Below are 24,895 nucleotides of genomic sequence, written 5' to 3' on the forward strand. Positions count from 1 at the left end.
GGGGGGGGGGCCTGTGTGTATATATAGTGTGTTTGGGGGAGGGGGGACACGGGAGGGTGCATGTCTTGGGGAAAGGGGGTGACAGACTTTCCTTTTGCGAGGGCAGCAGACTCCCCCAGCCGTGAGAACTGGCTTTGGGGACGAGGCCGGGAATCGAAGGGAGTCCAGCGATCTCCCCTGACAATCTAGAAGGCTCATTTTGCCCTCAGTGCCAGCCAATCCGGGCAGGACCCTCGAAGAGGAGACCGAGGGTCCCAGAGGACCAATGCTACAAGCCAGCAAATGCTGCCACATCTCTGCCTGATGGGGAGCAGGGGTGGGTGGGTGGGAGGGTGGGACTGGGGCCAGGGGGTCTGGGTGGGCATTTTTAACCTTGGAGGCCACCCATCCGTTGGTAGGCCATCTGCATTTTCTTACCGTTGTTTCCTGCCCAAAGGACACACTTGGGGTGTGCGGAGTGCTGCCCACTTCTTGGGACCCTGAGGATCACCCTGCAACCCCCGTAACACCCTGCTTCCCGCAGGTTTTTAGCGTCCTACCGTCCTGTTGTGCATCACCCCAACATCCCAGACCTGTTGCCCACTCCCCTTTCTCTACTCCTAGCTCATCAGCACCGGTCGTTGTCTCTTCTCTGTGATTTCTGTACAAGTTGCCATAAAACTTTGAAATTCTGCCTGAAACAAAACAAAACAAAACAGCCTTCTCGCGAGGAGTTGGGATTCTAGAGGAGGGAGCTCATGAGGTCTCTGACTGAGATTTGGGCAACTGTGAAATAGACCAGGTACTCTGGGTCTTTCCGTGCAGGACACCCACGGGCACCAGCCACTCCCAAAAAAGTTCACACCAGCTTCCCGTAGCCACGCCCCCATTCGCCACCCAGTTTGCCTAGCCACGCCCGACGCCTCGCCCCGGGAGCTTTCCTAGCCACGCCCCCATTCCAGCAGCCACCAACTATTCCCTTTCCCTGAGCATCTTGGGAACACAAAAGAGGAGGACCCAGATTTGCCTGATCAGAGGAGCTGGGGTTGATGGGAGTTTCCCGAATAAAGCAAGTAATTTTCTCAGAATCCTGATATAGGAGGAGGGGTGTGTGTGTGTCCAGGTGAAGGGCACAGCCTATGTAAAGGTGTGCGGACTTGTGAGTTACCGGCTTTTTCATACTCCTGCAAGAGGGTTGCACGAATGGAGTATGGGGTGCATGAGGGTGGGGGGTGGAGAGAGCCCAAGAGACCTTATCAGCCACTCAGGAGCTTCGAATGTATCCCAAAAGCAAAGGGGAGCTTTGGAAGGGACTTAAGGGGGACGGGGGAGGGAGGGCAGGCAGTTGATGCGGTCTGATTTACATTTTCCAACTTGCCTTCTGGCTGCCTGTGAGCCCCGAGGCTGCGAGATCAGGGAGGAGGCTGGGGCGGCCAAGGAAGGGTCCTGGAGTGGGGGGGGGGGGGGGAGAGGTGAAAGGGGGTGGTGGCTCTAGATAATGGGTCAGGCTGGATGGGAGGGTTCGGGGAGAGCGCACAGGCAAGGCCCTGGCAGGAAAGAGAGAGTGCACCCAAACGGAATAGCCAGGGAGAGTTTAACGAAAAGGCTATTTTAGGGGATTAAGGCGGGGGGAGGGGAGGGGGCCAAGGTCAAGGAAAACAAGCTCGGGGAAGGTGCAGTACCCGGGGCCAGCAGTAGAGGGAGCAGTTCCACCACCCCAGCTTGAAGGCTGAAGTGTGAGCTGAAGCTACTGAGACTTGAAGGGGTGGCTAGAGCGGAGGCCCGGGGTATGGGCAGGGACAGCCCACACCCGAGAGACAGGGGGGGAGTGGCTGGAGAGTGAGCACCCCAACCTGACCCTCCTCCCACCCACCAGTCTCCGGCTGGTGCCTTCCATTGGCTGAACTCCACCAGAAGCCAGAGGTCAACAGGTGGTGCATAGAGGTCAGCCTCTTGGGACACAGAGCGGGCGGGAGAAGGGTGGAGAGTGGGTCCGGGAATTGGGGGGTGGGGGGTGGGGAGGGAGCCATGGTGGAGAATTTGCCACAGAGGCAGTGAGGTTTCTCCTGGGTTTGGGGAATGAAGGTGGGGATAATCTGGGGAACAGGTCTGGAGAACTCGCTGGGTACAGGTGAGTACATGCTGAGGGTGATGCCTAGGGGAACATCCAGAGACATCGGGGAAGTGGGGGGGGGGCGTCCTGGAGCTCAGGGGAGGGGGGGGTGTGTGCTTGACAGGGGCTTGGGATTTGTGGGCAGTGAGGCATCACCAAGCCACGGAGGGGGTGGGGCACAAGGAACGCGGGAGACCCGCCTGGGGGGGGCGGGGGGGGGGGGGAAGGACCCGCCAGAGAGGTAGGTGGGAAACCGGCGGACTGGCTCCACCTGAAGCCGAGGGGAGAGCGTTTCCAGAACGAGGGCGTGGTTGACGGAGTGAAAGGTGGGAAAAGATGAGCAGTAGAAAGCGACCTTGGGATTTAGGACTGGACCGGAGCAGTTTGGGGGAGGGTGTGGGGCAGCAGGCGGGCTGATCTAGAGTGAGGAGGAGGGAGTGGAAGTCGGGGAAACTGAGGCAGAGCATGTAGACCACGCTTTGGACAACCTTGTAGAGAAAGAGGGGGTTGCTGGAGGAAGATACGGGCGTGAACGGACTTTCCCCTCCAAGGTGGGAAGGGCTGTGGAGCAGGAGGGCATTGAATGCAGGGGCATAAGAGCATCTCACGTTCCTGAGGCCCACAGCAACGATGCCAGGCACTGTGTCGGGTCCTCCTGCGGATCGCCCCCCCTTCTACCGGCGCAGGAAACAGGCTCGGAGAGGGGAAGCAACTTGCCCGAAGTGTCATGTCTAGAAAGGGTGGGGACGGAGGTGGCTGAGGCCCAGAGCGCCACAGGGGACCAGGACACCTATCTTACCCGGCAAGGAGATGGGCGAGCCTGGCGGCAGGAAGCTAAGATATCAGCTTCAAAGAGAGGCACATCCAGGGCTTGGGACGTGGATGTGACGAGGGACGTGATGATGCTGCGAGTCCCACGGGAGTCAGCTCGCGAGGGATCTACATGAACTGTCACGGAAGCCAGCAAGAGCGCAAAGATTTCCTCTCTCGGTGCCTCAGTTCCCGCATCTGGAAAATGGGGATAATAATACTACTAATAATAATGGGGCTGATGGTACAGGGTTGTATTAACTTATCTATATTTTTTAGAATAATACCCAGCACATAGTAAGAACTCAGTAGATGGAAACGTTCTACTTTCTGGATATTTCCAGCTTGCTCACTTTCTTAGTTCATATTCTTTCCCCTCACCCCCGGCCTCCTTTCTCCTCGCCCCCCCCCCCAACTCGCGGACCACAATCCCCATCTCAGAAAAGCCTCAGGACAGAGCGACGCAGACTCCCTGAAAACCGGCTGTGCCCTCTGAGTCTCCGTTGCTAAAACCCAAACGCAGGGGAGACGAATTGGGGGATATCCCCTCCTCTCCCTCTAGCCCCCCAATTCTCTGATTCACTTCACCCAGCACCTGCCCGCTCTGCGCCTGGTGCTCTGCTGGGGCCACTGCAGGGACCAGAAATGTCCCTGGACCCTGCTCTCGGCCGGCTCACAGAGCAGTGGGGGACACAGGCCGAGCAGGGTGGAAAAGGTGGCGGTCAGGTCGGGGACCCGTGAGTGGAAGGGTTTGGAGCAGGACACAGACGGCACCGATCTGGGGGGGCTGAAGGCGTGCAGGGTGTAGGGAAATGGCCGAGGGGTGGTGCAGAACTCTGGGGCTAGCCGAGGCGAAAGCCGGAGGGGCAAGGCGGGGGGTGGGGGGGTGAGGCAGGGGTTGAGTGACTTCCAGAAGCCGGAGAGGAGGGCCATCTGGAGAGGGATGCCCCCCCCCCGGAGCTGTGGCTCCGGTATAGGCGGTATAGGCGTGCTACCGACCCACACCCGTGGGGCGGGGCGGGGGCCAGTGGGAGCTGCCGCTGGGGGGGTGGGGGGGGTGTGAAACCCTGACCTCGCTCCAGCCCCTCCACTGGTTGGGCTCTACAGGAGTCCATAGGACGGAGAAGCCTTGGACGCGTTCCATTAAGCCACGCTGGGGTAGACTGAATAATGCCCCCCAACGCACACTCACACGCACCCACACGTCCGCACGCTACTCCTGAGACCGCGTGGACACTATGTTCCCTTACATCGCAAGAGGGACTTTACAGATGTGATTAACCGCGACATCTTACGGAGCGGACCTCACCCTTGACGATGTGCGTGGGCTCTCAGTGCAACCGCAAGGGTCCTCCGAACAGGGGGGGTGGGGGGGACGGTGATCACCGTAGGACATGGGACAAGGGAAGCGGAGGTTGGAGTCACCGGGCAGTGCCACCAGCCGAGGGACCCCGGGCGCCCCTGGCCTCTCCCCTCGAGCCTCCGGAATGAGCTGCGGTCGCCTTGACTTGAGACCTCTGGCCTCCAGGATTGTGAGAGAATAAATGCGTGTCATTTGAAGCCCCTCGGCTGGTGGTAATGCGTTAACAGCAGCAACGGGAACCGAACACAGAGACCCGCCGAAGCCTTCTGCTGCCACCTCCCATCTCTCTGGACCTCAGGCACATGAGCATGTGGTGGAAATTTCTTTTCTTTTTATGTTTGTTTAGTTTTGAGAGAGATAGGGCATGAGCGGGGGAGGGGCAGAGAGAGAGAGAGGGAGACACAGAACCCGAAGCAGGTTCCCGGCTCCGAGCTGTCGGCACAGAGCCCGACGCGGGGCTCGAACCCAGGAACCGCGAGATCACGCAGGACCTCGGCCCAAGTCGGCTACTAAACACACTCACTACGTTTTGGCGGTGTTTCCAGGCTCGAGAGTTTGTATCCTCTAGAAAGAAGCCTCGGAACCCACTTTCCCAGCCTCCTTTACATCCAGAGCACAGACATGTGAGTTGGATTCCCCAAACTGACTCACCAGCAGGAGTCCTGAATTCCAGAGGAGCACCTTGCAAAGGGGGCTCCTTATGGGTTCCACGTAGCCGGTGAGGACAGTGTGACACAGGCACCCTGTGACTTTGGGAGGGCTCGCCGGCTGTAAGGAGCACAGACACAGAGGCGACATCAGCACTGCGGGGCAGGGGGAGGGGCAGGTGCAGTTACGTCGTGGTCCCAGGAGCAGGTGCAAAGGCGGGGGGGGGGCGGGGTTGCATCTAAGACGGAGGTTTTCAGGGGTTATGGAAGCAGCTTCCTTGTCAGGTCACTTCTGGGCGTGGTTTGGGGCTCTCTGGAAACAGCCTCATGCCTGGTTCTCCAGGCCACTCCATGCTCCCGTGAGCCACTCGTATCCTCCCCCCCCCCATAAATTCCATATGGTAAATTGTATTAAGCATTAGTAAATTTGATTTGCTTTCCCGGTGGGAAAATTGTACCTTCCTGCCCCTTTGAATTCAGTAGTGGCCAAGTGACTTTCCTCAGCTAAAGAAAGAGGGCAGAGGTGATGTGTGACCCTCCTGGGTAGAAGCTTTTAAAGCCAGTGCGTGCTCAGCCATGCCGACGGCGTAATGTAGACACTAACAGCCCGGGGTCCTAGAGTGAGGGTGTCATGCAGCCAGCTTGCCGTGGGCTTGTAGCCTGATCGGGAAATAAATCTGGGGCAGCAGAGCATGCATGCGACTCTTGATCTCGGGGTCATGAGTTTGAGCCCCACGTTGGACAGAGAGATTACTAAGAAAGAGAAGGGGGAGTGCCTGGGTGTCTCAGTCGGTTGAGCATCTGCCTCTTGGTTTCAGCTCAGGTCAGGATCCCAGAGTCATGGGATTGAGCCATGACTGAGTTGGACTCTGCTCTGAGTGTGGAGCCTGCTTAAGATTCTCTCTCTCTCTCCCTCCCTCTGCCCCTCTTCCCTGCTCAAACGTGCTCTCTCTCTCTCTCTAAGAAAGAAAGAAAGAAAGAAAGAAAGAAAGAAAAGAAAAAAGGAAGGAGAGAAAGAAAGAAAAAAAGTGAAAAGAAAAGGGAGAGAAAGGAAGGAAAGAAAGAGAGAAAATGAAAGAAAGAAAAGAATGAGAGAAAAAAGGAAGGAAGGAAGGAAGAAAAGAGAAAGAAAAAAGGAAAGAAAAGAGAAAAAAGGAAGGAAAGAAAGAAATGAGTGAAAAGAAAAGAAAGAAAAAGGAAGGAAGGAAAGAAAGAAAGAAAGAAAGTGAAAAGAAAGGAAAGAGAAAAAGGAAGGAAAGAAAAAAAGAAAGGAAAGAAAGGAAAGAAAAAGGAAGGAAGGAAAGAAAGAAAGTGAAAAGAAAGGAAAGAAAAAGGAAGGAAAGAAAGAGACAAAAAGAAAGAAAAGAAAGAAAAAGGAAGGAAAGAAAGAAAAGAAAAATAGTGAAAAGAAAAGGGAGAGGAAGGAAGGAAGGAAGGAAAGAAAGAGAAAAGAATGAGAGGAAAAAGGAAGGAAGGAAAGAAAGAAAGGAAGAAAGAAAGAAAAGAGAACGAAAGAAGGAAAGAAAAGAGAAAAGAAAAATGAAGGAAAGAAAGAAAAGAATGAAAAGAAAAGAAAGAAAAAGGAAGGAAGGAAGGAAAGAAAGAAAGTGAAAAGAAAGGAAAGAGAAAAAGGAAGGAAACAGACAAAAAGAAAGGAAAGAAAGAAAAAGGAAGGAAAGAAAGAAAGGAAAAAAGGAATGAGAGAAAGAAAGAAAAAGAGTGAAAAGAAAAGGGAGAGAAAGGAAGGAAGGAAAGAAAGAAAGAGAAAAGAATGAGAGGAAAAAGGAAGGAAAGAAAGAAAGGAAGGAAGAAAGAAAAGAGAATGAAAGAAGGAAAGAAAAGAGAAAAGAAAAAGGAAGGAAAGAAAGAAACGAGTGAAAAGAAAAGAAAGAAAAAGGAAGGAAAGAAAGTGAAAAGAAAGAGAAAAAGGAAGGAAAGGAAGGAAAGAAAGAGACAAAAAGAAAGAAAAGAAAGAAAAAGGAAGGAAGGAAGGAAGGAAGGAAGGAAAGAAAGAAAGAAAGAAAGAAAGAAAGAAAGAAAGAAAGAAATGTTTATTTCCGTCAGCTGAGAGATTTGGGGATGTTTGTTACGGCAGCATCACACGGTCTACGCTGACGTGTACACTCGGCTTCTGTGAAAGTCACGCTCGGCCGTGTGCACCCAAGACCACAGACAGGTGCTCAGGGAATACTGCCCCGTGTCCTACTCCTCACCCGCGGTTCCCTGAGCCTCCAAGCCCCCTGCCCTGCTCGACTCTTGCTGCATAACAAGCCACTCCCAAAACTTACTGGCTTGAAGCAACGGGTGAGTTCTCGTGGGCTCTGTGGCTTGACCTGGTGGTCTTGGCTCGGGGTCTGTCCCCGGACGGCGCCCGGGTGTCAGCTGGGGTCCCAGTTATCTACAGGCCCCGCGGGGCTGGCGTCTGAGGTAACCGACACGTGTGGCTCAAAGCCTCGCCGGGCCTGCGGCCGGGAGCCCGTGACTTTCTTGACGATTCCTTGGCCTCGTGTCCCTGCGCTGCTGTCTCTCCCCGTCTCTCTGTCTCCAAAGGTCTCCGTCTCTCTTCCAGCGGCCCCCCTCCTCCCCGGGGTGGCCCAGACCGACCTCTCTCTGGCGTGGCGGCGGCCAGGTTGCAAGGGAGCCACTGTAGAAGCCACCACAGTGGCTCGCGTCACTTTCGACTACATTCTGTCGGTCAAAGCCGGTCACAAGATTGCCGCGGGGGAACGCAAGTGGATGCTGCCTCTTGATCCGTGGGGCGTGGGCATAAACAGAGTCGAGGGATGGTTGGTGGCCATTCCTGGTAGGCTGAATACCGCCCCCCAAAGAGAGCCGCGTCCCGACTCCGTGAATGTCACCTTATAGGACAGAGAAGGATTTTGCCGGTGTGACCCAGTAAAAGGTCTGGGGGGCGGGGAGGGCGCCTGGAGGGGCTCAGCCGGTTAAGCATCTGACTTCGGCTCGGGTCATGATCTTGCGGGCTCGCGAGGTCGAGCCCCGCGTCGGGCTCCACGCTGACGGTGCAGAGCCTGCTTGGGGTTCTCTGTCTCCCCCTCTCTCTTTCCCTCCCCTGCTTGCACTCTCCCAAAAACAAACAAACAAACAAACAAACAAATAAAGGGTCTTGAGACGGGGAGATCACCCTGGATGATCCAAGTGAACCCTAAATGCAGTCACGACCTCCTTGTAAGAGACAAGCAGAGGGAGCTTAGACGACACACGGAGGAGGTGGGCAAGCGGAGACGGCGGGGAGTGGGGGGGGTTGGAGAGATTTGCGGATGCCAGCCTTCAAGATCGGGGTGATGGGGCCACAAGCCAAAGAACCCCAGAAGCCTCCAGAAGCCGGAAGAGGCAAGGAACGGATTCTCCCCTCGAGCCTCTGGTGGGGACGCGGTCCCGCCGCCCCCTTGGTTTTGGCTCAGAGACCCATCTGGGAATTTCTCGGCTTCCAGAACTGTGAGAGGACAAAGCCGTGCTGGTGTAAGCCCCCCAGGGGGTGCTACTTGCTGACAGCCACTGCAGGAAACTGACGGGCCATCTCTCCAGCCAATTCACCAGCGCCCCTTGTCCCTTATGGTCTGTGTATCTCTACACCTCGAACGCATTGCTTTTGGATTGCGATAAAAACGCACTAACATTTTACCGTCTGAACCATTTGCAAGCGCACAATTCAGCGACACTTGGTGCGTTCACCACTACCTGCTTCCAGAACTTTTCCGTCACCCCAAAAGGACACCCCATACCCATTTATCAGTCACTCCCCGTTTTCCCCTTTCCCCAGCCCTGGCAACCGCTAATCAACTCTCTCTCTTTTTTATTTTTTTTTTATTTTTTTTTCAACGTTTTATTTTATTTTTGGGACAGAGAGAGACAGAGCATGAACGGGGGAGGGGCAGAGAGAGAGGGAGACACAGAATCGGAAACAGGCTCCAGGCTCTGAGCCATCAGCCCAGAGCCCGACGCGGGGCTCGAACTCCCGGACTGCGAGATCGTGACCTGGCTGAAGTCGGACGCTTAACCGACTGCGCCACCCAGGCGCCCCTCTCTCTCTTTTTTAAATGTTTGTTTATTTTTGAGAGAGAGAGAGCGCGCGCGCGCGCCAGCGGGTGGGGGAGGGGCAGAGAGAGGGGGACAGAGGACCCAAAGCGGGCTCTGCGCTTGATGTGGGGCTCGAACTCGTGAACCGCAAGATCGTGGCCTGAGCCGAAGTCGGACGCTCAACCCACCGAGCGACCCAGGCGCCGTCAACTCGAATCCACTTCCTGTCTCTATGGATTTGGCTCTTCCGGAGATTTCGTATAAACGGCACGGGGTTTTCGGGGTCCATCCACGTGGTACCAGGTGCCAGTAGAACGTCATTCGTTTTTATGGGTAAATACTCTTCCGTGGCACGAACACACGGCATTGTGGTTATCCGTTCATCAGCTGATGGGTGCCACGTCTTGAACTCTTTTTTTGCTGTTGTTTCTTTCTTGGCCATGGCTCCCATGCTCGCAGCGCTGGAGGCTGGGGAGGTCTCCTCGCGAGGGTCCTCCCGAGAAATGGGACCAACAGGTTCCAAACGGAACCATCTATGTGTAGACACAGAGATAGGCTTGTTTTAAAGATTTCCTTTTTAAGGAATCTCTACATCCAACGTGGGGCTCGAACTCACAACCTTCCGGGGGCGCAAGAGTCGCACACCGCACCAGCCGGAGCCAGCCAGGCGCCCTGATAGGTTTATTTGAAAGAGCTGGCGGGGTTGTGGGGGGGTGGGGATGGGCTAACGGGGGAAGGGGCATGAAGGAACCTACTTCCGAAATCACTGTTGCTCTATATGCTAACGAACTTGGATGTAAATTTAAAAAAAATATAAAATAAAACAAGTTAAAGTCACATGTATATATGTGAACTGAAAAAATAAAAAAAATTAATTAAATTTAATTAATTTAAACAATGAAAAGTAAAAAAAAAAAATTTTAAATAAACATAAAAAAGAAAAGAATTGGCCCATGTGATTGGGAGGGGTGGCAAGTCCAAAGTCTGCAGGGCAGGTCAGCAGGCTGGAGACCCAGGGAAGCAGTGACATTGCAGCTCAAGCTGGAGGGCAGTCTGGAAGCAGATTTCCCACCTCCTCCGGGGGGGACTTCGGTCTTTCTCTCGTAAGGCCTTCAACTGATGGGGCGAGGCCCACCCACATTATGGCGGACACTCGGCTTTACTTCAAGTCAACTGACTTAAATGCTAATCTCGTCGGAGAAACACCTTCGCAGCCGGTGTTTGGACCAAACAGCTCAGGCACCACAGCCTGGCCAAGTGGGCAGATATAATTCACAGGGGATCTCTCTCTTCCCCTCGCCCACCCTCTGGGCCCACCCCCAACGTCCCCTGCCTGGCCGCTGTCCGAGGCTGGGCTCCACAGAAGCCGGACCAAGTCAAGGAGGAGAGGCGAGGGGCTTATCCGGGAGGTGATTCCAGGAGACGCTGGAGGGAAGGAAATCGTGAAGGGTGGGTTGATGGGCACGTCTCCCCCTGCGGGCACACAGGGTCTTAATCCTGCTGGGACCACTCAGGGAGGGTGTGGAATGCTCTCTGGGGTGCCCAGCCTCAGGGTGAGGAAAGTGGGGGTGTTTATCTCCTAACTCTGGGCTTCTTCCAGGACTTGGCCCCCGGCACCTCTTGCCTTGGCCAGAGACGGCACTCATTGCGGGCTGCAGGTAGCAGCGTGGGGACGGCTGCTGGGTCACAGCACAGCCCACGGGGCCTTCCGCCTTCCCTCGTCCAGTGGGGAAATGCATGGGCACCCAGAGGGGAGACATGACCATCCCTCCAGGCCCCCTCCTCAGCCCCTGCTGTCCCCCTGAGGACTGAAGTCGGGGAGACCTTCCGGGCACTCAAGGCTGGGGGGAGAGAAGGGGTGGCCTTCCCGGGCCTCACTGTCTCCCAAGGCGCCTTCTCCCTTGCTCCCCCCGCCCCCCCCCCACTGCTGGCCCCCCTTCTGTGCTGCCTTCTCCCCAGGAGGCAGAGGGAAAGCAATGTCAAGGATGATGGATTGAAAGGGGCAGGTGGGGTCAGTAGAAGAGGGACCACAGGGCTGGAAGGGAAGGGGAATGGAAAAGAGGAGGGGGCCACGGACAAAGCGGAGACAAAGACGGAAGGCGACAGGAAAGTGGGCTGGGAGAGGGGGGATCCCAGAGACTTTAAAATGCAGCGCTGAGGGAGGTGGGGGGGGCAGGTCGGGGTGAGGGAGCCACAGAGACAGAGACGGGGGAGAGACTGAGAGGGAGAGTAAGGATGAGAGACAGAGAGAGATGGAGACAGGGAGACAGAGAGATCGTCCGGACAAAGAGAGACAGAGAGAGAAAGGAAAAGCTGGAGAGAGAGACACCCGAGACGGCCAAATGGACAGACAGACAGACACACACACACACTCAAGACAGGGAGGCGTGTGGTGAAAGAGAGGGAGCCGGGGGACCAGAGGGAGAAGAGGAGGGAGGGGTGGAGGGGGAGGAGAAGGGCAGGGACGAGACCCAGAAAGCGGACACTTAGGGAGAGAAGCTGGCGGAGAAAAGCCGATTGGAAGGAAAAGGAGGGAAAGGGAAGGGACGGAAAGACAGGAGAGGGGTGGGGGGGGCGGGAGTCGTGGCCAGCGCCCCTCCCCCGCCCGGGTCAGCCATGGCTAATGGTATGATTGCTTGGTGGGGCGGCAGGCGTCAGTGACAAATGAGCCGCCCGAGTCGCCAGCTCCAGTGATGGATGGGCCCGGGAGGCGGGCGGAGGGGTGGGCGCGGGGAGGGGGGCCTGCAGCCAAGATAAATGTTTCCCTCTCCCGGAGCCACGCAGGGGAGGTGCTGGGGATTCGGGCGATGCATCCGTGAAGGGCCCGGGGGGGGGGGGGTGGGGGTGAGGGAGACACAGAGGAAGGCAGAAACCCAGGGCCGCAGGGGCGGGGTGGGGGGCGCAGGAGGACAGGAAAAGAGAGAGGTGAGGACACAAAGGCCGAGAGACAGCAGTCCCCAGAGACAGAGAGAGAGAGGGCACAGGGGGAGACAGAGAGACCATCCAGAGACAGGGAGCCGCAGAGACGAAAAGATGGAGGGAGAGACATCTGACCCACGCCCAAGACAGAAGCGGAGACCCAGAGAACCTTCTTGTAGGATCCCTTCGACCCCGCCCCTGAGCAAGGACCCAGATCCTTGCAGAGGGTCCAAGAGCGAGGAAGGAGGGAGAGAGCGGGAGAGACCGACGCTGAGCTGTTGCCGGAGGGGAAACTGAGGCAGAGAGCTTGTAGGACCACAACAGAAGACAGAGGCGCCCCTCCCTCGATTCGGAGCTGACCGTGGGGATGGCCGGGGGCCCCTGGGGATCCCAGCCACCTGTGGGCAAAGCCCCCAGAGAGGACCGAGCCGAGGGGGAGGGTCCTCCCAGGGCTCGGGGCTCACGTGGGGGGTCTGTGTCCACCCTGAGACACACGCACCCAGAGCTGCACGCTCCCTGGGGGTCCAGATGTCACCGTCAGAGGTGCAGCCCCATGGGGCCTGAGATCAGAGGGCGATGGGACTGGAGTGTGTGTGTGTGTGTGTGTGTGTGTGAGAGAGAGACAGACAGACAGGCCGGGGGCAGGGCAGTGAGATGACGGCACACACTCCTCTCTCCTCCCTGCCAACATCTCCCCCCTGTCTTTAATTAAAAAGATTTTTGCCCAAGAGTCAAAGACCCTCTTCCTCGTTTGTGGGACTGGAGCGTCCCCTGAGCTCAGAGCAATGGAAAAAATGGCTCTTGTCTCTGTCCCCTCTCCGTCTCTGTCCCCGCCTGGGACCCCCACCCCTGTCTGTAGCTCAGTCCGGGCACCCCCCCCTCCCCCATTCGCTCCCATCTCTTTCCGGGGCTGTTTCGGCCCGTCTCCAAGTCACACCCCCTCACTGGCCTCACAGGGACACCCCGCCCCAGTTAGGACGCACTCCCCACTGGGGCTGTCACATCAGGTCACTCTTTTTGTTTTCAGGATCAACCTGGGGAGGAGACCTCGGCCTCCCCGCCTCCCCAGGAGCAAGGCGAGGCTGGGAGCCCAGACCCCTGCCTGGCTCCCCGACCCCCGGAACCTCAGCTGAAGGCAGGGGAGGGAGGGGGACAGACAGAAGAGCTTTGCATCTTTAATTAAAAAGTGATTTAAATTAATTTTCTGCTCCAAAACCCCTATCTGGGGGGCGGGGTGTGTGGCAGTGATTAAAAGCCTTTGGGCCCCCTTCGCTTCCGCCTCCCTTAAAGGGCCAGCGTCACCCGAGGGAAAGTTGCGAGGGGCAGCTTCAAGGGCAGTGAGCGCCCCCTGGCACAGGGGACCCCAGGTTCAGCCAAGGCCCCCGGGGGGGCCCGGCTCTCCCTGGTTTAACCATTTCGCTTGCATCCTTTCCCCCCCAGCCCGTTGCCCACCCAGCAGATGGGGAGACTGAGGCTTCTAGAGAGAAGGGTCGGAGGTGGCTCTGGACCCCAGGTTTCCTGGAGGAGACCCAGAGGTGGCCAGGCGGGAGGGCCGTGGCGTGCCGAGAGGGGTCCAAGGACAAGTCAGGGACCCAGAGACAGACAGGGTCAGAGATCCTGTGCAGGACAGAGAGAGTGAGGGCTCCGGAGAGAGTGACTGGAGGGTTCTGGGTTGCAGCTGGGCCCTGGGGCAGTGGGGGGAGAGGAGGGGACCTTCCCAGGGGCGAGGGGGCCAGGGCCATGGTCCTCGCCCTCCTCAAAGCCCTCGGGCTGGGAAGTTCTGCCCCGATTTCTCCTGCTGTAGGGTTCCAGCTGTCTCGCCCCTGCCCGCGGCCTGGGTGGTTTGGTTTCATTTCCACCAGCCCGGAGGACGGAGAAGCGGACTGCGGCAGAGCAGAGCTGTTTATGAGGGTCATAAAAATATCCTTAGCGAGCCCAGCAGGGGTGCTGCCTCCAACCCTCTCCCAGGCCCCCCCCCCCCCGATCTCTGTCCCCTGCCCCCAAGTTTCTGCCCCCTTCTGCCTGGATCTCATGTCATCTCGTTTCTCCCTCGTGCTGTCTCTCGGGAGTGACGGTTGGTAACTTTTGGGGGTCTGGTATCCTCCTTTGTGACAACAGGAGGAAAACAACGGGGCCCTTTCCCTGGGAAAGGAGCACACAGGCCCCGAGCCCACCGTTGACAGTTTCAGGGAGTTCACGGGCCTCCTGACACCCATTCGTTCATCCCCCGGGGAATCTGAGGACACCAAGCCAGCGAGACAATGAATCCCAGGTGTCTCTCTCCTGCCCTCCCTGGCCTCCTCACTTCCTCCGCCACACCAGGCACATTCCTGCCCCAGGCCCTTTGCACCTGCTGTTCCTCTGCTTGGGGTGATCTTCCCTCCGAGGTGCACACGGCTCCCTCCGTCACCTTCTTCAGGTCTCTGCCCAGATGTCACCCCCTCTGAGGCCCTCCCCGTCCAGCTTACACCATCTCCTCTGTCCTGCTTTCTCTCAGAACACTTGTCACCTCCGGGCATTATTCTACACTTACGCATCTACTTACTGGTCTGTTCTCTCTCTCCCTCGCCATCGCCGATAGAACGGGAGCTCCGGGAAGCCAGGAAGTTTGTCTTTTCCCCCTGTTATGTCTCCAGAACACCACCCAGCACACAGTCGGGGCTCGGTATTAATTTCGGTCGCAGAAACCTGCTGTATCTCATTAGAACACTAGTTGCAAAGGCTGTCGGGGTCCCGGATCCTCCAGGAATCCGATAAAAACTGCGGGCCTGCTCTCCGAGATATGTGAGCAGCACATGATTTACCCTTAACCCTGGAGAATCCACGAACTGAGAGTGGGGTGGGGGTGGGGGTGGGGGGGCCGTCCTGTAAAAGGCAGGGGTCGAAAATGGGCGGGGTGGGGGGGGACAGAGGGATACCCCCGGGCCTGCGCACACCCGGCGCCTGGGCTGACCCTCGGATGGTCCAAGGCCCAGCCTCAGTGTGTACAAAGTCCCGCGGACCCACAACCCGGAGACTCACCATATTCAGAGACAGAAACAGCACTTGGAAATCTTAAACACACCCGCATCCCCAGGCATGGGCCCACAACCAGACACACAGACACAGCCAGGGACACACGCAAGCACACACACACACACACACACACACACACACACACACGCAGATGGCCTCCCACCCGGGCACATGAGCATCCCTGTCTCCCAGGGGAGGGAAGTTAGGGGGCCCAGAGCAAGAAGAGAAACTAAATTATGGGGTCTTCTCCTCGGTCTGATCTGTCTGCTAGAGAGACAGAGAGAGAGAGAGAGAGGGAGGGAGAGGCAGGCAGACGGACAGAGACAAAGAGAGGGAGAGACAAAGAGACAGAGAGACAAAGAGGGAAGGACATGGGGAGAAAGCGAGAGCGGCGGGCGGACGCGGGGGAGCGCGGCGCCGGCCTCCCCCCCCCCCACCCCCCCCCCTCCCCGCCGGGCCGGAGCAGGGAAGGGCGGGGAGCGCAGGGAACCGGCCGACGGACAGAGACCTGTGGCGGCCGCCGGGCGGGAGGCGGAGGAGGCCCGGGCAGGGGTGGGTGGGGGGGAGAGGGCGCCGCGGAGTGGGGCGGGCCGGGGTGGGGGCCGGGGGACCGGCGACCCGGGGAGACCCCGACACAAAGGCGGCCCCGGGAGCGGCGGCGGCGGCGCGGGGGGAGGGGCCCGGCCGCCCCCGCCCGCCCCGCCCGCCCCGCCCGCGGCCCAGCCACCGGCGGACAGCGGGTTAAGCATCTCGATGTGGAACTTCCGGATGTGACCGCAGAGAGAGGGAGAGACCGGGAGAGACCGGGAGACGGGGAGAGACCGAGCGGCCCCGCCGCCAGCATCACCCTCCCCTCCCCCCGGCCCGCCGCCCCCTCCCCCGCCCGGGGCCCCCTCCCCGCCCCACCCCCCGCGCGCCCCCCACCCCCGCTCCCCCCTCGGCATCCCCCCCACCCCCTCCGCCAGCCCTGCCGATCCTCCCGGGCCCCGGGGGAGGGAACTGGGGGCCCGGGGAGGGGGCCTCGGGCGACCGCCCCCCCCGCCCCACTCACCCCTTCCCTCGCCGGCATGAGCCCCTCGCCGTGACCCCCGCGGTGGGGAGGGCGCCCGGGGTCCATGCTCGCAGCCTCCGCGCTGCCCGGCGCCGGCCACTGACGACGGTGGGGGTGGGGGGGCCGGGCCCCCAGCCTCCTGCCCCACCCCCTGGCGTCGGCACCGCGGCCCGTCGGGGGCCGCTGCCCCGGGCTGCGCCCGCCCCGCCGGCCAGGCCCTGGAGGGACCCGGGAGCTGCCGCCGGCGTCAGCCCATGGCCCGGAGGGTAGGTCTGAGGGCGGGCGCCCGGCGCCCCAGCCCCGCCGCGCACCCCAGCCCTGCACCGCCCCCGCCCCGGCGCTCCGGCCCCCGTCGGCCCATCCCGCCCTCTCCTCCACCTCTTTCTCTGCCTCCCCTGCCTGTGCCCCGGGTCTCCTCCTGTCTCCTGTCTGCCCCGGCGCTCCCCTCTCTCCGCCCCCGGTCTCCCGCTCTATCTCAGGTCCTTTATCCTACCCCTTCCTTCCTCTTCTGCCCTCCCCAATCCTTCCCCGCGGTCTACTTTTGTTCCAAGTCCTCCTGAGGGGTCGGGGTGGGGACAGTGCTGGGAGAAGGGGGGGGTGGGTGTCTGGCCAGGCCGGGCTTCCATGGTCCATGGTCCTGGGGATGGGGAGATCAGAGGAGCCGGGCGAGGAGGTGAGTACGCACCTTTGGGGGCGGAGGGGGTGGGAACACGCAGGACGGAAGACCCTTACTGCACATCTTAGGATGCGCGAGGAACCGCGGGGAACAGTCGGGATTCAACTTTGGGGCTCAGGAGAAGTTAGGAGAGGACGACGAAGAGGAAGACGGAGAGAGGGACCCACGCACGCGGAGCCTGGCATCCCGCAGGGGCCAGGGCGCCCCACGGCAGGAAGGCTCGCGCGCCTCTGAGTCTCCTGGCCTCTTTGAGCCTCAGTCTCCTCCTGCCCAAGGAGAGGGTTTGGCCTGAGTGGCTTAAGGTCCCTCTGGCCCCCGCCGCGCGCGCGCGCGCGCGCGCGCGTGTGTGTGTGTGTGTGTGTATATGTGCGCGCGCGCGCGCGCTTCTGTAATGACAGTCGTTCTCCTTGCGGCGGGTGGCACCGGTGGGTTTGCCGCGGTTGCGCGGGGTTACACTCGGTTCAACAAGTGTTTACGGAACGTGTGCCTGGCGCTGTGCTCCGTGCCTCCGTCGTTCATGCACGCATGCGCGGAATGTCTCGGTCGCTCATTCATTCGCTCACCCACTCAGTCCTGGGCCTTGGCGGGAGGGGGTAGGTTCGTCGGCGGGGTGGGGTGTGACACGTTGTTAAGGGACGCTCAGATGTGCATATTTGACAACTGTGAGATGAAACTGAAGTAGGGAGGGGACAGTGCACACACACATACATGCATAAATGATGTGCTGCTTTTATGGGAAGGGTCCCGGAGTGAGCCTCTCTCTCTCTCTCTCTTTCTCTCTGTCTCTCCCTCCTGTATCTCCTCCCCTCCGTCCCTCTCTTTCCTCACCTCTGTCTCTGTCTTGCATCCTGCCCCCAGACTCTCTCTCGGGGTCTCTCCACGGCTCTCTCCCCTCCTCCCTCCTGTCCCTGCTCTGGGAGGAGCTGACAGTTACCAGCCAGCTGATCTCTGACCCCCACCCTCACCCTCAGACCCGAGACCTGGGTCAGTCTCTCTCCTCTGGACCCTCCTGCCCACACACCAAGAATCTCTGACGGGACATTTTCACAGACCAGGGGTATAAGGGAAGACCCTGGGACAGGGCTCTCAGTTCCAAAGAGAAAGCCCTGTGGGACATCTGGGGTCCAAGGCGGCTGGGCTCAGACACGGGGAAAGAAAGGGCTGGTTCTTGAGGGCAGGGAGAGCATCTCCCGGGTGCCAGGGTAGGGAGGTTTCCTGACGTCTCCCTGGGGCTCTCTCCCTCTCGCCTCCCCCCAGTACGATGAGCTGCCTCACTACCCAGGCATCGTGGACGGCACTGCAACCCTGGCTGGCTTCTCGGAGGCAGTGGCCGCGGCACCGAGAGCCCCCGGGCCCTATGGCCCACACCGGCCTCCCCAACCCCAGCCCCCGGGCTTGGACAGTGATGGCCTGAGGAGGGAGAAGGACGAGATCTACGGGTGAGTGGGGACAGCTCTCGGGATGCGGGCCCCCTCTTCCGTGTCTCTGACTCTCTCGCGCTGTCTTGATCTCTCCATCTCTTCCCCTGGGTCTCCTGTCCTTCTCCCAGGTGCTCCGTCCTCCGCAGGCCCCTGGCCTCCCCTCATGAGCCTTCTCTCCTGCTTCCCCTAGACACCCGCTCTTCCCGCTGCTGGCCCTGGTCTTTGAGAAATGTGAATTGGCCACGTGCTCGCCCCGAGACGGGGCCGGGGCTGGGCTGGGCACACCTCCAGGCGGTGACGTCTGCTCCTCTGACTCCTTCAACGAGGACATCGCTGCCTTTGCTAAGCAGGTAAGCACCCCCGTCTGCTCTGAGCCAGGAGAGCCAGTGAGGAGAGGAGGGCTGGAGACAGGACGCGCCCTCTCTGGCTTCTCTCTTCCTTCCAGGTCCGCTCCGAGAGGCCCCTCTTCTCTTCCAACCCGGAGCTGGACAATCTGGTGAGATCTGGGCCCTCCCCAATGCTCCCTCCTCCGCAGGGGTCTCCTGTCCCGCCCTCCACAGCCCTGGGGTTTGTTGTGGGAGCGGAGAGGAGATCACCTGACCCCCTTTCTCAAATAGTGATCGTTGTTGCCCGTTTGCAATGACTATAGCCAAGAGTTTGAGAACGGGGACCGATGGCCTGGGTTCAAGTGCAAGCTCTGCCACTCACTAGTTCTGTGAACCAGGGCAAGTAGCTGCATCTCCTTGTGCCTCAGTTTCCTAGCTAGTGGCAATCTCTATCTTGTAGGGCTGTTGTGAGGATATAATGAGCTAAAAAGAGTCAAGCACTTAGATCAGTGCCTGGCACCGAACAGAGACTCAATAGGCATTGGCTGTTCTATCAGTCAGGATGAGAGCCTACCCCAAAATGAGGGCAGGGACTTGGCTGCGAAGGGAAGAGGAGAGAGGAGAGAAAGGGGAAGGAGAGGGAAGGAGAAATACCCTGGCCTCTCTCTTCCTTTTGGTTTCCAGCTCCCGCCGGGGCTTCCTATTGGCCGAACCCTTTGGCAAAGGAGTCTGGGAAATGTAGTTCGCAGGCAAAGGGTGGGAAGTGGAGCAGGGGACAAGATGGGGTATTTCCATTATAGCGTACGTTCCTTCTCTCCTCTTGCGGTGGATCCTTTCCTGTCTCTGCCCCTCTTGCTTCTCTTCCTTTGTCTCTGACTCTAACATTCCATCTTCCTGTAATTCTGGGTCTCTGTCTCTGTTGCTCTCTGCCCCTGTGGTTCTGTCTCCCTCTGTCTCCCTGTCCTCCGTCTCTGTCATTCTATCTCATTCTTCCCGTTCCTCCGTCTCCTTTTCTCTCCTTTCTCCTCCTCCTCCTCCTCTCGTCCTTCTCCCTCCTTCTCTCTCTTTCTTCCCCTGCTCCTTCCCTCCCTCTCCCCCCTCCCCGTCCCTTCCTGTCTCCTTCTGCAGATGATACAGGCCATTCAGGTGCTCCGGTTCCACCTGCTGGAGCTGGAGAAGGTGAGTGCTTCCCACTCCCCTCACACCCTCGCTTGTCCCCCCCCCATCCCTGCTCTTCTCGCCCCCTCCATCCCTCCTTCAGGCTCTCTGCCCACTGGAGTCGGAGCCGAATGCTGCCCCTGTCCCTGTACACCCCAGCCCTGGCCCCCGGGTGGCCCCCCCAGTACCCCGGTGCCCCCCCAGGTCCACGACCTGTGCGACAACTTCTGTCACCGCTACATCACCTGCCTCAAGGGAAAGATGCCCATCGACTTGGTCATCGAGGATCGGGATGGCGGCTGCAGGGAAGATCTCGAGGACTACCCGGCCTCCTGCCCCAGCCTCCCAGATCAGGTGGGCCGGGGATGGGGCACCGGGCGTCACCCCGCGACCAAAGCCGTGAGCAGGCACAGCTGGGCTACAGCGTGGGGGCGTGCACACCACCCAGACTCAGCCACAGTCAGACACGCGGGACCACAGGGCTCGTGCCCCTCAGCGCGGCGGCTACATAGACCGGGACCCGGCCGGACGACGGTGCATGCGCGCGCGCACACGCACAGGCACACACTCGCGCCAACAGACCACCCGTAGACTCGGCTACACCCACACACCCTACCGACACCCGCGACGGTGATACCACATGATACTCGCACCCGGATACAGGCACCCGGCCACAGCACAATGACACAGACCCGGGCGTGCCGCACGCCGCAGACACAGACGGGCCCCGAGGACCCTCTGCCCCACAACTCCTCATCTGCACCTGCTGAGCGAGAGCCCCACGGCAGTGGGGCTGGTTACAACCCACTCAGAGGCCCAGCCGTGTCCCGCGTCTTCACACATCCTCCGATGCACACCCAGGCCGATCATCCGGCCCCACAGAGTCGCAAAGCCGCCCGTGTCGTAATCCACACACGCTGTCTCGCAAACGGGACAACCGGCCACTCGAACAACAGCCACCAACTTAGAAAACCGGGGCCCCGTGATAGTCACACACAGCCAGCTGGCCGTCTCAAAGAGTGATGCAGCCATGCTCCGATCCTGGCGCGTGTCCCAGCTGTGCCCACGTAACTCACAGCCACGCCACAGCCGCCCCCTCTCCGGGGTCGACCATCCCATCTCGGGCAGAGACGCGAGCACACTGACGTGTGCCACACCACAGTTTCAGGACCACTTCAGGCACACCGATGTGGGTGCTCACCCCAGCATCCCATCAGATCTGGGGCTACCCCTGGAGCCACGCTCAAAAGCCTTCAGACCGATGATTCTCCAGTTTGCACGCCCGCCCGCAGTGCGCTCGAACGCACAATTCCACGCAGACATACAAACCCTCAGAAACCTTCTCTGAGCGGCGGCGTCCCCAGCTCAGCCCCCGCAGGACACAGAGGACGCACCCACACTGGGCCGTTTGGGGAGGGACTGTTTGCAAAGCAGCGAGCGGGGTCAAGGGCAATCAGTGGGGCAGGTGGGGGGTACCCTGGGGGTTCAACAAGAGCTGAACCCACCCATTCTGCCTCCCAACAATTGAACCGATCCCTCAAACGAAATGCCAAAGAGGTCTTGATTCGGTCTGTTTGGGTGGGTCCGCCTCCTGGGACGCAGAGTGGGGGTGGGGGTGGTGAGGGTACATCCAAGGCATTCTCAAGTGCCTCCTAGTGTGTTGGAGTTCGGATAGAGGAAGCACAACCCAGAATTTCCCTGATGGGCAACTCAGAGAACCGCCCCCCTCAATCTCTGAAAACTGGAAGTTGGTTTTTTGGTTTTTTTTTTTATCCCCCGTAAGTTTAGCGCAAACTCATTTCACAGCAAAATCTGACCTGAACTAACGAGGGGCTATTTATAGCCTTTATTTATTCCACTTCGTTAAATATTCATCCGTTTTGCTGCAGAAATGTTAATGAGTTTGATGACGAGGTGAAGTCCCAGACCCTAGGGGTGTTATGAAATACGCAGTGTGTGCACGGATTTACTGTCTAAAAACGTGAAGAGTTCTGGGGCGCCTGGCTGGTTCAGTCGGTACAGTATACGCGACTCTCGATCTCGGGGTGGTGGGTTCGAGATTACTTTTAAAAATGAATAAATAAGGGGCGCCTGGGTGGCTCAATTGGTTGAGCATCCGACCTTGGCTCAGGTTATGATCTCGCTGTCCGTGGGTTCGAGCCCCGCGTCGGGCTCTGTGCTGATGGCTCAGAGCCTGGAGCCCGCTTCGGATTCTGTGCTGCCCTCTCTCTCTGCCCCTCCCCCGCTCACGCTCTGTCTCCGTCTCTCTCAAAAATAAACATTAAAAAAAATTATAAAAATAAATAAAAATGTGAAACACTCTGAATTCTGAAACACTGCTGGCCCCCAAGGATTTCGGATAAGGTGCCCTAGATCTGTATAAACGCTTCTTCACTGGGTGATTGCTATGTGTCTTTATGTAAATTAACTCCTTGAGTCCTCACCCTGCTTTGCGAGGTGGGGAGAGTTTATTGTCTTCCGTTGAAGACACAGAGTCACAGAGAGGTGAAGCGACTTGCCCAAGGTCACACAGCCAGGAAAGAGGCAGGAACAGGCTCTATTTATACTCAGGGGTCCCAGCTCCAGAGCCCCTGGTCTCAGCCACTGTGCTACATTGGCGCTGACCTCCAACTCTTGTTTTCCAGAATAATACTTGGATTAGAGACCATGAGGACAGCGGGTCCGTACATTTGGGGACCCCGGGTCCCTCCAGTGGGGGCCTGGCCTCCCAGAGTGGGGACAACTCCAGTGACCAAGGTAAGAAGTCTGGGAGGTGGAGGACAAGTGTGGGAGTCAGTCTGAGGATTGGAGTTAGACAGCAAGTAGGACTTCCACAGGCGCAAGGACGACTGGGGTGTGGAGCAGTCTCGTGGGTGAGGGTTCTGGGTCTCTCTGGTACCCGCCCCCTACTGCCCACAAGCACGGCATGCCTGTCCTCCCCCAGGAGACGGACTAGACACAAGCATGGCCTCTCCAAGTTCTGGGGGAGAGGACGAGGAGCTGGACCAGGAGCGGCGGCACAAGAAGAGGGGAATCTTCCCCAAGGTGGCCACCAACATCATGAGGGCCTGGTTGTTTCAGCACCTCTCGGTGAGAGCCCCAGGCCCGGGGGGCAGCGTGGGCATAGAGAGGGAAGGCGGATGGCCGTGTGGAGACTGAGGCCCCGAGAGAGAGACCCCGAGATGGGAGATCCAGGCACAGGGGAAATGTTGAGGGCGAACCTCAAGGGGAGGGGGACTGGCAGGATCAAGCATCCATGAGCGCTCCCTGTATGCCAGGTGCTTGCTGCTAAGGGTTCTGAACTCATTCAGTCCTGACCTCAACCCCCCACCCGTTTGTTCCCCCCACTCCCCTCTCCCCATCGGTCGTCACCATCCGGCCAAAACAAAGCCTGCGAGGATAGGGCTGTGGGTGGCTCCGTTGTGCAAAGGTCTTCTAGCCAGAAGTGGGTTCGGAAGCAGGCGGTTTGGCCTTAACCATTGCGCCGCACTGCCTCGTGGGGAGAGCTGGTGGGGGGAAGGGAATAGAGACAGGAAGAGAGTCAGGGAGAGGCCGAAACAAAGAGAGAAATGGAGAGATGTGGGGTGGACTGGATCAGAGCAGGGTAGACACAGGGAGAGAGTCACAGGGGGACTGAGAGAGGGAGAGGGATTGGGACAGGGAAGGACACACACAGGAACCCGTGACAGAAACTCCGAGAGGGCTGGTGCTGGGCTCTGCCTCCTTTCCGGTGCTGGAACCCCCAGCTTCGGTCTCCCTAATGAGAGCTGGCCAATTAGCCTGTAATTGCTGGAAGAGGCGGGGGCGCTCACGGGCATAATTGCCCGAAGCTTGGCTTCTCCGCTTCCTTCCATTGGGCCTTGGGGGAGCGTGGAACAGCTCAGACGAGCTTTCTCCTGGCCCTGCCCCAGCCTGGGCTCCCCATCCCCATGGGGCCAGGCCTTGGGGGGGTCAGATGGCAGCTGGGCAGGCAGGGTGACTCTTGCTGGTGGCCACAGCACCCGTACCCCTCGGAGGAGCAGAAGAAACAGCTGGCGCAGGACACGGGGCTCACCATCCTGCAAGTCAACAACTGGTGAGTGACCTAGGAGGCCTGCGCGGTCCGTGGGCCCGCCCGGGGTGGGAGGCCGGGCGCTGTCCGCGGTGCTGACGGAGGCCGCGAAGCCCCTGGGAGCCTCTCTCCTCCCCTCCCCTGTCCCCGTCCTCTTTTCCAGCTCTGTCTCGGGTGTTCATTGCTGCCTCTCTCCTATTCCCTCTTTACACCTCCCTCTGTTTCCGTGACCCCCTCCCAGGTTCATTAACGCCCGGAGACGCATCGTGCAGCCGATGATAGATCAATCCAACCGCACAGGTACAGGGAGAAGGCGGGGAGAGAGGGTCTAGTGTTCCCCGGGGAGTGTCAAGGCTGGGACCCGCACACCCTGGGGCTCAGCCTGCACCCCTCAACCTCCCTCGCAGGGCAGAGTGCAGCCTTCAGCCCAGAGGGCCAGCCCATGGGGAGCTATACGGAAGCTCAGCCACACATGACAGTCAGGCCTCCAGGTAAGGCCCCGCCCCTTAACTAGGCCACGCCCCCAACACACCAGGCCCCTCCTCTAAATGATGATGCCCCACCTCTTGGGATTAACTTCAGGAATAGTACTTCATTCGCATAACAGTGGAGCTGGGGAGACAATTGTAGATTTCCAGATGCCCACCTTTTCTTAGCCGAATTCGCTTCTTCCAGGCTCTGCCCATCCATTGGAAGGCTCTACTTTTCCTCAAAGGACCAGTCCTTTCTTAAATGATGACTCAGTCGGTCCCGATAGACGGATCCCCTGGGGAAGGAGCAGGCAAGAGGGATTTAGGGGCATATGGGGATGTCTGGTGAAGAAACACTAACCCTCCTCTTTTGTCTTCCAGGGCCGATGGGGATGAGTTTGAACTTAGAAGGAGAGTGGCATTATCTATAGATTCAGGACAAGTGTAAGTGTACAATGTCTAGGGGCACTGGGTTGGGGGTTGTGTGGCTCTCAAATCTTGGTAAGAACTCCAGATTCCAATATTCCTCCAACCCAGAGCAGGGTCAGCAGGGGTCTCTGAAATGCACCTAGAATGCACTCACCCACCTACCTTCTCACCCATTCATCTGCCCACCTATCCATTCATACGCCTCCAACATATGTTAAACCCTTGTTCCACATCCTGACCAGCCTCCGGTAGGATCCTGCTCTTGAGAAGATTCTGGGCTTGTGAGGAAGTGGACATCAGAAACGAATGACAGTCCAGAACAACAGCGAAAACGATTTAACACAGCTTCCTCAGAGGAGGGAGACATCCCTCATCCCTGAGATATTAGGAAATATTTTATAGAGGAAGTGACTTGTGGGTAGGGCATTG

At 58.7% G+C, this 24,895-nt stretch overlaps 1 protein-coding gene across 2 annotated transcripts; it reads left to right on the forward strand.

Moving 5' to 3' along the window:
* Positions 1-16,189: 16,189 nt before the first annotated feature.
* On the forward strand, positions 16,190-24,468 carry MEIS3 (Meis homeobox 3). Of its 2 annotated transcripts, none has more exons than XM_047077745.1 (12): positions 16,190-16,201; positions 17,869-18,050; positions 18,223-18,382; positions 18,478-18,528; positions 19,487-19,537; positions 19,721-19,870; positions 22,162-22,273; positions 22,461-22,606; positions 23,515-23,591; positions 23,809-23,867; positions 23,975-24,058; positions 24,419-24,468. In XM_047077745.1, exons 1-12 carry the CDS (start codon positions 16,190-16,192, stop codon positions 24,466-24,468), a joined length of 1,134 nt encoding a protein of 377 aa, XP_046933701.1. The 2 variants fall into 2 exon arrangements, with proteins under 2 accessions (XP_046933701.1, XP_046933702.1); XM_047077746.1 differs by having other exon boundaries at positions 19,772-19,870.
* Positions 24,469-24,895: the final 427 nt, after the last annotated feature.

Source organism: Lynx rufus, unplaced genomic scaffold (assembly GCF_022079265.1).
Source record: "Lynx rufus isolate CCGP_SWC_20201006 ecotype Redwood Valley unplaced genomic scaffold, mLynRuf1.p SCAF_16, whole genome shotgun sequence".
NCBI classification, from domain to species: Eukaryota; Metazoa; Chordata; class Mammalia; order Carnivora; family Felidae; genus Lynx; species Lynx rufus.

Excerpts from the sequence above, each read along its gene's own strand:
- MEIS3 (XM_047077745.1), top strand. Across the intron at positions 22,274-22,460 it reads GGACAACTCCAGTGACCAAG|GAGACGGACTAGACACAAGC; the intron begins GTAAGAAGTCTG and ends GTCCTCCCCCAG. Across the intron at positions 22,607-23,514 it reads GGTTGTTTCAGCACCTCTCG|CACCCGTACCCCTCGGAGGA; the intron begins GTGAGAGCCCCA and ends TGGTGGCCACAG.